Source organism: Thalassophryne amazonica, chromosome 9 (assembly GCF_902500255.1).
Source record: "Thalassophryne amazonica chromosome 9, fThaAma1.1, whole genome shotgun sequence".
NCBI classification, from domain to species: Eukaryota; Metazoa; Chordata; class Actinopteri; order Batrachoidiformes; family Batrachoididae; genus Thalassophryne; species Thalassophryne amazonica.
In genome coordinates this window covers 62,937,891-62,952,836 of record NC_047111.1, presented here as the reverse complement: position 1 = coordinate 62,952,836, position 14,946 = coordinate 62,937,891, and the positions used below count along the sequence as shown (strand labels likewise).

The window sequence follows — 14,946 nt, the reverse complement described above, 5'->3', positions numbered from 1 at the left end:
AGATTCCAATCCACCTAACTCGCATGTCTTTGGATGTTGGAGGAAACTGGATCACCCGGAGGAAACCCACGCAAACATGGGGAGAACATGCAAACTCCACACAGAAAGGCCACAGGCAGGAATTGAACCCATGACCTTCTCGCTGTGAGGCAACAGTGCTAATCACAGCCACCGTGCTGCCCAGAAACACAATCTGTATTGTAATAATTTCTATATCTGGATCAATATATTGTCATTCAATACATCATTTGATTGTTGTTCCTCAGTGTTTACAGGAAATAAGCACTTTTATTATGTCTAATTATATAATTCTAGCACACATTGTTGCACACCAGAGCCACTGGTGGTTGGCTCTCACTGCGGTATTGTATCACTTCCTGTTCCGGAGCACAGCGGTGTTTTTCTGTATCTGTTAGCTGTTTAATCTGCGCAGTTAGATTGATCTAGTTATCTAGATTACGATTTGTTTCCCAGTGTAATCTTTACGTGCCTTAACTAAAGCACTCCTTCTGCTGAATCACCTCTAAATTATTTACACATTATTCACTTTGCGTGTTTTTAGGAATCCGCTAGCTTAGCGTAGCTACTAGCTCTTAGCCGATTTAGCATGGCGGCTTCTCCTGTCTCTCCCGCACTTTTCTGCTCTGGGTGTGAAATGTTTAGTTATTCCTCGGCCTCCTTTAGCAGTAATGGTACTTGTAATAAGTGTAGCTTATTCGTAGCTTTGGAGGCCAGGCTGGGCGAATTGGAGACTCGGCTCCGCACCGTGGAAAATTCTACAGCTAGCAAGGCCCCTGTAGTCGGTGCGGACCAAGGTAGCTTAGCCGCCGTTAGTTCCCCCCTGGCAGATCCCGAGCAGCCGGGAAAGCAGGCCGACTGGGTGACTGTGAGGAGGAAGCGTAGCCCTAAACAGAAGCCCCGTGTACACTGCCAACCCGTTCACATCTCTAACCGTTTTTTCCCACTCGACGACACACCCGCCGAGGATCAAACTCTGGTTATTGGCGACTCTGTTTTGAGAAATGTGAAGTTAGCGACACCAGCAACCATAGTCAATTGTCTTCCGGGGGCCAGAGCAGGCGACATTGAAGGAAATTTGAAACTGCTGGCTAAGGCTAAGCGTAAATTTGGTAAGATTGTAATTCACGTCGGCAGTAATGACACCCGGTTACGCCAATCGGAGGTCACTAAAATTAACATTAAATCGGTGTGTAACTTTGCAAAAACAATGTCGGACTCTGTAGTTTTCTCTGGGCCCCTCCCCAATCGGACCGGGAGTGACATGTTTAGCCGCATGTTCTCCTTGAATTGCTGGCTGTCTGAGTGGTGTCCAAAAATGAGGTGGGCTTCATAGATAATTGGCAAAGCTTCTGGGGAAAACCTGGTCTTGTTAGGAGAGACGGCATCCATCCCACTTTGGATGGAGCAGCTCTCATTTCTAGAAATCTGGCCAATTTTCTTAAATCCTCCAAACCGTGACTATCCAGGGTTGGGACCAGGAAGCAGAGTTGTAGTCTTACACACCTCTCTGCAGCTTCTCTCCCCCTGCCATCCCCTCATTACCCCATCCCCGTAGAGACGGTGCCTGCTCCCAGACTACCAATAACCAGCAAAAATCTATTTAAGCATAAAAATTCAAAAGAAAAAATAATATAGCACCTTCAACTGCACCACAGACTAAAACAGTTAAATGTGGTCTATTAAACATTAGGTCTCTCTCTTTTAAGTCCCTGTTGGTAAATGATATAATAATTGATCAACATATTGATTTATTCTGCCTAACAGAAACCTGGTTACAGCAGGATGAATATGTTAGTTTAAATGAGTCAACACCCCCGAGTCACACTAACTGTCAGAATGCTCGTAGCACGGGCCGGGGTGGAGGATTAGCAGCAATCTTCCATTCCAGCTTATTAATTAATCCAAAACCCAGACAGAGCTTTAATTCATTTGAAAGCTTGTCTCTTAGTCTTGTCCATCCAAATTGGAAGTCCCAAAAACCAGTTTTATTTGTTATTATCTATCGTCCACCTGGTCGTTACTGTGAGTTTCTCTGTGAATTTTCAGACCTTTTGTCTGACTTAGTGCTTAGCTCAGATAAGATAATTATAGTGGGCGATTTTAACATCCACACAGATGCTGAGAATGACAGCCTCAACACTGCATTTAATCTATTATTAGACTCTATTGGCTTTGCTCAAAAAGTAAATGAGTCCACCCACCACTTTAATCATATCTTAGATCTTGTTCTGACTTATGGTATGGAAATAGAAGACTTAACAGTATTCCCTGAAAACTCCCTTCTGTCTGATCATTTCTTAATAACATTTACATTTACTCTGATGGACTACCCAGCAGTGGGGAATAAGTTTCATTACACTAGAAGTCTTTCAGAAAGCGCTGTAACTAGGTTTAAGGATATGATTCCTTCTTTATGTTCTCTAATGCCATATACCAACACAGTGCAGAGTAGCTACCTAAACTCTGTAAGGGAGATAGAGTATCTCGTCAATAGTTTTACATCCTCATTGAAGACAACTTTGGATGCTGTAGCTCCTCTGAAAAAGAGAGCTTTAAATCAGAAGTGTCTGACTCCGTGGTATAACTCACAAACTCGTAGCTTAAAGCAGATAACCCGTAAGTTGGAGAGGAAATGGCGTCTCACTAATTTAGAAGATCTTCACTTAGCCTGGAAAAAGAGTCTGTTGCTCTATAAAAAAGCCCTCCGTAAAGCTAGGACATCTTTCTACTCATCACTAATTGAAGAAAATAAGAACAATCCCAGGTTTCTTTTCAGCACTGTAGCCAGGCTGACAGAGTCAGAGCTCTATTGAGCTGAGTATTCCATTAACTTTAACTAGTAATGACTTCATGACTTTCTTTGCTAACAAAATTTTAACTATTGCCAAATACCGGCATCAGTGATGCCGGTATTTGGTTAGACTCTTTCTCTCCGATTGTTCTGTCTGAGTTATTCTCATTAGTTACTTCATCCAAACCATCAACATGTTTATTAGACCCCATTCCTACCAGGCTGCTCAAGGAAGCCCTACCATTATTTAATGCTTCGATCTTAAATATGATCAATCTATCTTTGTTAGTTGGCTATGTACCACAGGCTTTTAAGGTGGCAGTAATTAAACCATTACTTAAAAAGCCATCACTTGACCCAGCTATCTTAGCTAATTATAGGCCAATCTCCAACCTTCCTTTTCTCTCAAAAATTCTTGAAAGGGTAGTTGTAAAACAGCTAACTGATCATCTGCAGAGGAATGGTCTATTTGAAGAGTTTCAGTCAGGTTTTAGAATTCATCATAGTACAGAAACAGCATTAGTGAAGGTTACAAATGATCTTCTTATGGCCTCAGACAGTGGACTCATCTCTGTGCTTGTTCTGTTAGACCAGAGATTAGAGCATGCCATAGGTATTAAAGGCACTGCGCTGCGGTGGTTTGAATCATATTTGTCTAATAGATTACAATTTGTTCATGTAAATGGGGAATCTTCTTCACAGACTAAAGTTAATTATGGAGTTCCACAAGGTTCTGTGCTAGGACCAATTTTATTCACTTTATACATGCTTCCCTTAGGTAGTATTATTAGACGGTATTGCTTAAATTTTCATTGTTACGCAGATGATACACAGCTTTATCTATCCATGAAGCCAGAGGACACACACCAATTAGCTAAACTGCAGGATTGTCTTACAGACATAAAGACATGGATGACCTCTAATTTCCTGCTTTTAAACTCAGATAAAACTGAAGTTATTGTACTTGGCCCCACAAATCTTAGAAACATGGTGTCTAACCAGATCCTTACTCTGGATGGCATTACCCTGACCTCTAGTAATACTGTGAGAAATCTTGGAGTCATTTTTGATCAGGATATGTCATTCAAAGCGCATATTAAACAAATATGTAGGACTGCTTTTTTGCATTTACGCAATATCTCTAAAATCAGAAAGGTCTTGTCTCAGAGTGATGCTGAAAAACTAATTCATGCATTTATTTCCTCTAGGCTGGACTATTGTAATTCATTATTATCAGGTTGTCCTAAAAGTTCCCTAAAAAGCCTTCAGTTAATTCAAAATGCTGCAGCTAGAGTACTGACGGGGACTAGAAGGAGAGAGCATATCTCACCCATATTGGCCTCTCTTCATTGGCTTCCTGTTAATTCTAGAATAGAATTTAAAATTCTTCTTCTTACTTATAAGGTTTTGAATAATCAGGTCCCATCTTATCTTAGGGACCTCGTAGTACCATATCACCCCAATAGAGCGCTTCGCTCTCAGACTGCAGGCTTACTTGTAGTTCCTAGGGTTTGTAAGAGTAGAATGGGAGGCAGAGCCTTCAGCTTTCAGGCTCCTCTCCTGTGGAACCAGCTCCCAATTCAGATCAGGGAGACAGACACCCTCTCTACTTTTAAGATTAGGCTTAAAACTTTCCTTTTTGCTAAAGCTTATAGTTAGGGCTGGATCAGGTGACCCTGAACCATCCCTTAGTTATGCTGCTATAGACGTAGACTGCTGGGGGGTTCCCATGATGCACTGTTTCTTTCTCTTTTTGCTCTGTATGCACCACTCTGCATTTAATCATTAGTGATCGATCTCTGCTCCCCTCCACAGCATGTCTTTTTCTTGGTTCTCTCCCTCAGCCCCAACCAGTCCCAGCAGAAGACTGCCCCTCCCTGAGCCTGGTTCTGCTGGAGGTTTCTTCCTGTTAAAAGGGAGTTTTTCCTTCCCACTGTAGCCAAGTGCTTGCTCACAGGGGGTCGTTTTGACCGTTGGGGTTTTACATAATTATTGTATGGCCTTGCCTTACAATATAAAGCGCCTTGTGGCAACTGTTTGTTGTGATTTGGCGCTATATAAAAAAATTGATTGATTGATTGACATTGCTCTCCATTCTCTTCAGGTTTACTACATCTCTAAGGCCACACTGAAGCCAGCCAACAAACAGTACACAAGAGTGAAGAATGACTATGAGATGACCCTCCATTCTCAAACCAGCATTGTACCCTGTGATGAGAGTGACGACATCCCCATGGTGCAGTATGACTTTCTGCCCATTGCAGAGCTGGAGAACCAAAACAAGGATGCCATCATTGGTAGGAGGAAAAAGTTGTGAGGATAATTTATTTGTGCATGATTTGCCACATTTCTAAAAGAACTACAATTGCACTCACGTACAATCCTATGCCTGAAAGTCCTGATTTTGCTGACAGTTTCACATTCCATGATTTCAGCATGCTGACTCATCAGTGGATTGGCTAATCTGCATCACGCAGGTTCTTGTCCTGCAACTGCTAAACAAGCACCTTATAGCCTTTAATGTTTATTTGTTTATTTATTAGGATCCCCATTAGCTGCAGCAAGCTGCAGCAAGCTGCAGCTACTGTTCCTGGGGTCCACACAAAACAACAACCAAAATATACAATAATCAAAAAAATCAAAAATGCATATATATATATATATATATATATATATATATATACATACGAGGTCTGTTAGAAAAGTATCCGACCTTTTTATTTTTTTCAAAAACCATATGGATTTGAATCACGTGTGATTGCATCAGCCAAGCTTGAACCTTCGTGCGCATGTGTGAGTTTTTTACGCCTGTTGTGAAACTGTGAGAGACCTGTCCTGTGAGGCTTCATCATGGCGTTGCTTTGCGCCATGCGGCACCGCCGCGATGCGCGGAATTCCTCCGCTCCTCTTTCCATGACAAAAACTCCAGTAACAGTGGAATGTGCTGTTCATTTCCAAACTGGACGCTGTGTTTTATCCGGGACGTCCTCTGACTAGCACAGGAATTGCGGAAGACGTGGACATCAGCACTTTTTCGGCACATTGAGACAGACGTGCGGAGGAATTCCGCGCGTCGCGGTGAAGCTGCATGGCGCAAAGCAACGCCGTGATGAAGCCTCACAGGACATGTTCTGGCATGTCCAGGCTCATCCACAATTTCTCGGTTAGTCACACGACTGAAAACCCACCGACAGCCGTCTGAAAGCCATCTCAAAGCCGTCCTGTGAGACCAACACGGAGGTGGTTTTGTGCCGCGCCATGAGCAACACGGTGGCGTATCCGTCCGCTTTTCTTTCCATGAAAAAAACTCCTGTAACAGTGGAATGTGCCGAAAAAGTACTGATGTCCACATCTCCTGCCATTTTTGTGTAAGTCAGACGACGTCCCGGATCAACAAAGCCTTCACATTGGAAATGATCTGGTTGTTTCAGCGGGGTTTCAGCCTGTCGATCGGCACTCGGAGCGCGGCGCGCTCTCAGCAGCTGTGGCCGGTCTTTAAACCGGCTGGAGCACTGCTTAATCTGTGTAATCCCCATAAAATCGTCCCTCAAAGCCATTTGAATTTTCCGAATGGTTACCACCTGGAGGTCTCTCACAGTTTCTGGAAAAAATTGATGCAGCAAAGCTCGAAATCGTTCAGACATTTATTCGCAATAAAAATCCGACAAGCGGGGTGGACCACTGCTCACAGGCGAATGATGCAACCGACAGGCGTGAAAAAACTCACGCATGCGCATGAAGGTTCAAGCTTGGCTGATGCAATCACACGTGATTCAAATCCATATGGTTTCTGAAAAAAATAAAAAGGTCAGATACTTTTCTAACAGACCTCGTATATGTATATGTGTGTATATATATATATATATATATATATATATATATATATATATATAAAATAAAGGAACAAAAACAAAACCAATCAGCTTCCATTCGCATTAATCATCACATCTGGTTAATCAATATTCACAAAAACTTGTCTGAAAAAGAAGAAGAAGAAAAAAACCCAGATTGCTCACTACGTTAGTAAATACTGCTGCAGAAGTTCCCTAAATGAACATTCATTTGCAGTAAATTTAATACATTCCAGCAATGAATTCCATTCCTTCATACCCCTAAATAAGACAGTGTTTTTTATGGCATTAGTCCTGGCCACAGGTAACGTAAAATTTCCCACCACAGCATGTCTGGTTATGTATCTTTGATTTTCTGAACTGAAGGAGAAATTCCCGAACAAAATACGAGGTAACTTAGTGACAATAATCTTTCTAGTAAAAATAATCAGTGAATATTAACGTCTGTCTTTAACTAACAGCCAGTTTAAACTTTTATGCATTGTAATAATGTTGGTCCTGTAATTCCATTTAAGTGCTATACGAGCAGCCCTATTTTGAATAATGTGTAATTTATTAATCATTTCACCAGAAGCATTTGATCAAACTGCTGGGCAATAATCCAGGTATACTAGTAATAATGATTTGATAGTGTAATTCAATGTTGTACAACTTAAAAACCTTGCATGTCTCCTCATAATCAATATACCCCTGCTCACTTTTACAAAATATTATTTATATGTTTTTCCATGATAATTTAGAATCTACCGTTACACCCAGCAGCTTAGTCTCCTGTACCTGATTTATTCTCATATTATTAATTCTAATGTTTAATACAGGATTTTTCATAATAACACTACTAGAGCCACTACTACTAGAGAACGGAATTTTCCTATTTTTCAGTAATGGAATAGTTTTAGCCTGTTTCCACACTTGCGGACATGTGTTGCAAGCAAAACTGAGATTTATTATATGAGCTAAAACAGGAGCAGTACAATCGGCTGCCAGTCTGAGAAGCCTATTGTCAAGACCGTCAACACCCGGGGGCTTGTCTTTACAGGATTTCAAATAATCCTTTACCTTATTTATACTTACGTCTTCAAATTTAAACCTGATGTTTTTATTATTCATAATTTTATTCCTTATCAGTAAATAGCATTTAACATTACTCAGATTAGGCATATTTTGTCTTAATTTATCTCGTTTGCTTATAATCATGAATATAATTAGCAATATCTACTGGCTTAGTTATGAATTTATTATTTACCTCAAGAAAAGACGACTTTATTCTATTTTTCTTACTGATTTAAAACATTCCATATTTTTTTGCTATCAGTTCCAGCTTTCTGAACTCGATCCTCAAAAAACATTTTCTTTTTCTTTCTAGTCAGTTTAGTAACAGAATTCCTCATTTTACGATAAAGATCCGTCAGATTTATTTCCTGTTATAATTGCCGTTTTTTTTTTTTTTCCATCTTATCTCTTATTTTAATAGTCTTTAATTTCATCATCCATCCAGGGCGTGACGATGTTCCTGACAGTAAACTTCCTCAAAGGGGCATGAATTTCCACTAAAGGCATGAATAAACTATTAAATCTTGCAAATGCAATTTCAGAATTATGAATAGATAACACCTCAGACCAACGAATAGCTTTCACATCATCAACAAATTTCACATTATAAAACCTTTTATATGACCTTTTAAATGTTACTGTGGGTCCAGGTCCACCTACCATTGTGGCTAATACAATTATGATCAGGTTATGATCACTACAGCCAATGGGAACAGAAATTGCTTTACTGCACCGCTCAGGAGAATTGGTAAAAATATGATCAATACATGTTGATATTCTGTTACTATCATTCTTAACATGTATTCTTGTGGGTTCATTAATGACCTGAGTAAATCCACATGTAACAGCGACAGTAAACAACTTATTTCTTAAAGGGCAGTTTTTAGCAAACCAGTCAATGTTGAAATCACCCATAAGGTACATATCATGACCCACAGCAGCATGGATGTCCAACATTTCACATGTATCTAAATATTCACAATTAACATTTGGTGGTCGGTAACAACAACCCAGCAAAATAGACTTACGGTGAGGTAAATAAACTTGCAGCCATAACACTTCAGAAATGATATGATGAAATTTAATATTGAATTGTGTTGGTAAGTGATCTTGAAAAATATATATGTAAAAAGCAACTCCACCACCAAATCCATTTCTATCATTTCTGTAAATATTGTAGCCGTCAATATGTAACTCAGTGTCATCAAAAGAAGAATCCAGATGAGTTTCTGAAATAGCAAGTACATGTAATTTATATTTACACAGCAGATTAGTTACCTCACCAATTTTCTTTCTCAGACTATTAATGTTAATATGCGCAATTCTGAACCCCCTCTTCAGTAATCCATGTTGTAGCGTGATTGTATCAGTCATATAAAGAAAAGGAAAAAAAAAAAAACACACCTTTTTTATGGCATCATGACCTTGAAGTTCCAAGATTACTCAAGTGCTGGAATGAGGACAGATGATGAGCTTATCATGTCTGAGATAAGCAATCTCACCTCTTTCCCATGCAGCTTTCAGTTTTGGCATTAATTCTTTTCTTTTTAAACGTACAGCGTCCGTATAATCTTCATTAATAAACATCTTTGTACCTCTGAGATTCTTTGCACGCTGTAAAACTGCAGCTTTATCCTTGAAATGCAGGAATTTGACGACAATAGGTTGTCTGTCTCCAGAGACTCCTATTTTACCTGTGCGATGTACACGCTCCACCTCCATCTCCCTCTGTAACTGCAGTTTCTGCTTAAAAATGTCTCTTACTTGTGAATCCATCCAGGATTCACCCGGCGAGTCAGGGATGCTTTCAATGACAATGTTATTTCACCTAGATTGACCTTCTAGGTATTCCTGCTTGTCAAGAATGACCTGTTGACTCTAACTCATTTTAACCATTTCATTTTCAATGATCTTAAGATGTTCAGACTGTTTGGTTTGATTGATTTTATGATCATCTACATCCTTCTGAGTGTATTGGATACTGGCTTTCAGATCTTGAATTTCTTTAGTTAAAGCATCAACTCTGGTGTTGGTTGAGTCCATGATAACTTTAACACATTCATTAAAAATTTGCTGCTGCTGCTGTAACAGAGCAGTAAACATGTCCGTCTGTTGATGCAGCACATCATTTACCTGAGTCAAAGATATATACTTTTCCTCAGTATTTCTCTGTTTGGGTGGCATTTTGTCAGTGGCTAGCTCGCCTGCGGGCCTGGTAGTGGCCCTAACTGACGGCGCGGGCCTGGTTGCTGTCCCCTCCGATGCCGCAGGCCTGGTACCGCCTAAAAAAAAAGCCAGTTCTGCTCCGATTTGCTCCTGAAATAAAAATTGGTGATTCCTCCACTAAAGCACCAACTGCGCAGTTAGCGGTTCAAAAAAAATCGTAAAAATTTCACCAGCAACTCCAGTCGTACGTGTGTGCTCCTGTGCAATTTGTAATTATTACTGAAATCTCATCACTTGGACAAGCTACTTTGATTACCAGAGGCCAAAATGTGGCCATCGGGCATTGCGAAAGCTGTCCGTCCGTCCGTCCGTCTGTCTGTCTGTGCTCATCGTATGTTCAGTCCTATTACTTACTGCTAGTGTGTTGAAATTCACAGGGAACATTCTTGGCAGGCGGAGTCACCTCTAGTTTTTAAATTTTGTCTTAAAACATGTTTGTTTTCTTTGGCTTTTGACTAGAGGGTTGATGATTTTACTGTTTTAAAAACTTTTATTGTTGCCACTGTTATTTATCGTGTGATTATTTATTTATTTATTGATTGATTTATTTTATGTCTTTGTACAGCGCTTTGGTCAACTTTGTTGTTTTTAAATGTGCTCTATAAATAAACTGGATTGGATTGGATTGGAACACAGACCTTGGACGAGTTCAAAGGTGGGGAACCTCGATGTATTTTAAGAGGTTAAAAAGTCATATTCTGTATAAATCTGATCTGCTTTGTTTTTGAGTGACGTGGGTGACAGCCTATCAGAGTAGAACTGCACTGTAACGTCAGTCGCTGGTCTCTCTTTCTCATATATTATGTAAAAGATAGTGAGAAATAAACACATCTAAAACTGAAACTGTTTGAGGAGCAATGTCTGTTTTTAGGTAAAGAAGCTGGATGAGGTAGCCCTGGGCTGGAGTTACCTGTGGTCTGCATCTGTGAGGCCAGTTGGATGCACTGTCATATTCTCAGAAACAACGGTGACTTATGGAAGTGAATTGAACATTCACTTCATGGGAAACGGCTCTGGTGGATGTTCCTGCAGTCAGCATTGCAGTTACAAGCTCCCTCAAAACTTGTGACAGCTGTGGCTTTGTGTTGTGTGATAAGGCTGCACATCTCAGTGTGGTCCTTTTTTTTGTGACCAGTACAAGGCACCATCTTGATATGTCACACCAGCTGAGCAAAAATACCAGAAGACAAAAATAAGTGTATTGGTTTATACTGTATATAAAGTGCATTGTATGAGTTTCTTAACATAACCTATGATTACTGCAAGTCAGCAAGCAACATTTTGCAGTCAAGACATTCGTGAGTTTACCTTAAATTGTATTTGGTCAGTGTGCGGCAGCATATGTCCTGTATGTCATCGCCCCATTTGCTCTCTCCTCATTCTCTGTGTTCTCTCTTTTGTTAAAAAAGGATTATAACATGGTAATGAGAATTGTCAATCTGTTCCTGTGGTGATAATGGAGTTCAGAGGTGGCTGACATAGTCTCAGTCATAATGGAATTAAGGAGAGCTGAGGAAGCAGACAGTCCAAGTCAGCAACAGGGCAGAAGGGGTGGAGGAAGAGTTTGGAAACAGGCTAGTAGAATATGGGGGGTACTGTTCAAAGAATGCCTCATGCTTATGTTATGATTCTGTTCAGTTGTTTCATTAAAAGTATCCACAGGTAGGCTGTCAAATGAATATTCACTTACTTTGTCAAGTAATGGCAATTTTGATTTTGTTTATGTAACCATCCTTATATATATATATATATATATATATATATATATATATAATATGCTTTTATGTATTGCACATCCAGAGAAATAAAAAAAAATAGCTTTTAGACTGTCAAACAAGGAATTTGTACCTTTTGGCCACATTCTTAATTGTTACACAAGGAGTGTTTTATAAAGTTGAAGTGGTTCTGATTTAAGTTTAATATTGCTTGTGGTTGGCCATGATCCTCATTTACCCATCTTCAGCATCAAGTGCTCTTCAGCACAGTATTCTTGAATTAAGTGTTTAGGCCTTGACCATAGTAATGTGCATGAATAAAAGGGAGTGTATTCACTGTTTGTGATCAAGACCTAAGTGTTAACTCAACTGTTAGCGTTTGCTTTTGAGTTGATAGTGTTCAAGAAGTGTCGCCTCGATATATTGTACACTCTTTTACTTCTTTTGACATGATTCAGGATGCTTTGATCAAATGTTTTCTTTCCTGATTCTAATTTTAATACCTATAGTCAAAGTATGGACTTACCAAGAACATTTTGACACAAGTTGAACTGCATACGTTCCTTAGACAGGAACTGACAAGCCTTATAACTGTATATTCTCACAACTTCCTTAAAATTGTATGACGGTCAGCGGTCACTGTAAGGTTTTTATTTTTCTTCACTTTTCAAGGGTTTGCAATTGCTACAAGTCTTTATGGTCATGTTACTTCCTGTCTTAGGCCCACTTTACACAGGACGGCAGCAGTTGTGAGTCTGTATTGAGGCTTAAAACGCATCTGATCCGAAGAGGGAATGCGAAAACACATATCTGTGTAACCGCTTCAGCAGCCTTTGTGCGTGTTGTTGTCTCACATGGAGGCTGTGCACTACATATGACGTCACATTTCCATGGACGTCTGCTGGTTTTTTGATATATATGCTGGATTCAAAAAGAGTTTTTTAAACCATTGCAGGAACTGAAAAAAGTCACATGACTGTTGTCCTCTTCAGAAAACTCACTTTTTTCTTCTTGCTGTTCTGTGAATTAAACTGGATTATTCAATTCATGGAAGAAAAGACAAATCTGTGGTGAGTCCACAATAGGGATGGGTATTGAAAACCAGTTCCTCTTAAGAATCGATAAGAAATGATTCGATCCACTGACATCATTATCCTTTTTGCTTATTGATTCCCTTGCCTGTTAAGATCACATTACGCCGGAGCGGCGTGTGTTTTTAAGCGTGTTTATCAGGAAAATTATCATTTCTCTACATTGATTGCGGAGTGCGGACCGGCTGTTTCAGAGAAGCTGTGAAGCGAAGCAGCAGGTCGCAGCGAAAGCTGCGAAGCAGCCTCCAAAACAACAAAGCGATTCAAAGCACTGAAGTGATTCGCTGCTTCTCTGTGAGGTGCTTTTGCATGTCCTATGTGGTATTTGTACGTCTTCCGGGCTTGCCGACTCTTCTGTGGAAATTAGGTGCAGCTTCATACTTCACGGCAATCATGGCGGTTTGTGAGAGAATACACAGCGGAGGGGAGGTGATGGTCTAGTGGTTAAGGTGTTGGGCTTGAGTCCAGAAGATCATGGGTTCAAATCCCCGCCTGACTGGAAAATCACTAAGGACCCTTGGGCAAGGACTTTAATCTCCCGGTGTGTAGTGAGCGCCTTGTATGGCAGCACCCTGACATTGGGGTGAATGTGAGGCATAATTGTAAAGCTCTTTGAGCGTCTGATGCAGATGGAAAAGCGCTATATAAATGCAGTCCATTTACCATTTACCTCATAAGGTCTTGGCGGCAGTTGCGGCATCTCTTTGGCATCATGCATTCGGTGCAGTTTCATGACCGCACAAGGACCACTGGAGAGACCCAGTCCCTGTGTAAAAGGGATTTTACTGAATGGTTGAGAGACGGATGCTAACAAGTCACCTAAGGTTTTGATTAGATGTTTTTACTTCTTGATCTCTTTAGGGAATCCTTGGGTATTGCTCAAATAAATTTATGTCAGACAAACAGTAAGTTAGGGAGTCTACAATGAGGAGTACTACTCACATTATGAAGGATCGCTCCCTATATGTTTTTGGCCTTGTGGTGCACTTCTCTGGGAGTGATCTAGACCACGGGTGCCTCAGTGTTCAGGAACCCAGTGAGTGGAGAAGGCCAAAGGGAAGTCCACACTTTATTAGATTGCAACAGATAGATGGCTGCATTCAAGAGGAAGGGACAGACGTTGCTTGCTATCAACGACCCAAGACTGTTCTGTAGTTTGGAGGTTGCAGTGATGCACAGCATCAGTGTATGTTCTGCACCTCATCTGACTTTCACCTGCTCCCCTTAGGCATCGCCACATTGTATCGCCTTATACTGTTTTTTGTTATTGTTGTTGGCCAACCTCTTGGTCCTTATACTTTCTCGTACTTCCTTATTCCACCACCGAGTCTCCTTTCCTCTCTCTTGGAATAATAGACTTTATAGAGTGATGTTCTTGCAAGTGTTGGGTATACATTTTGTTTATATTATTTAAACAAATTACATTGTTTATTGACAGTAACTGGCCATATAAAATGTGGAGTGGTCATACTTCAACTATACTCAAGATAAGCTCAGTATCAGCACCAACACAATGCGTCTTTCTCTCATAGCTCACACACACACACACTACACTTAGAATTTGTTCATCCCCGGATGTTGTATACATTGCCTTGTATAGGGATCACTTTAAACCATAGAGACTTTTGCCAATGTCCGCCTGAAAAATAGCATTGTTTTAGTGAACTAATTATGGTTGCTTGTCTGTACATAACAGCTGTGTAGATTGAGATTTAAAATAATTCTCTTTGTCTGTAGATGTAATTGGAGTGTGCACAAGTGCAGAGGATGTGTCCCATATTATCACTAGGACCAGCAGGGAAGTCTCTAAGAGAGCCCTCCAGTTAATGGACACATCTGGTAAAGTGGTGACGGTGGCACTGTGGGGACAGGAGGTAATAACTATTTCTGCCTTTTTTTTTTTCTATCCAGGAATAGATTTTCAGTTTATCTTAAAACCATGTAGAGCAGGATGCAAATAATCATGTTTTCACAGTGGCATTCATGCGTGCATGTGCATACGCAACTGTGCCAGGGCATGCCTGCTTGAAAACAGATCTGTGGCTGCTCTTGCATATAGAGCCTTTTAAATAGGTTTTCTGAGCTGTAAAATTTGGATCACCTGAATTACTCCTGTTACCTTCAGGGACATTTGGACCAGATTTCCTGATTGGAAACTGAAGGCTAAATAAACCCTGAATGTGCATGAAATGGCACGA

The 14,946-nt window shown here is 40.3% G+C and overlaps 1 protein-coding gene across 3 annotated transcripts in view; it reads left to right on the top strand.

Moving 5' to 3' along the window:
• Positions 1–14,946, top strand: part of LOC117517262 (replication protein A 70 kDa DNA-binding subunit-like) — an 83,887-nt gene that overhangs the window by 41,563 nt on the left and 27,378 nt on the right. For all 3 annotated transcript variants that reach the window (XM_034178209.1, XM_034178208.1, XM_034178207.1), the window contains exons 10-11: positions 4,917–5,109; positions 14,486–14,622. In XM_034178209.1, coding sequence (XP_034034100.1) covers positions 4,917–5,109; positions 14,486–14,622 — 330 coding nt within the window. The remainder of the gene's footprint in view (positions 1–4,916; positions 5,110–14,485; positions 14,623–14,946) is intronic.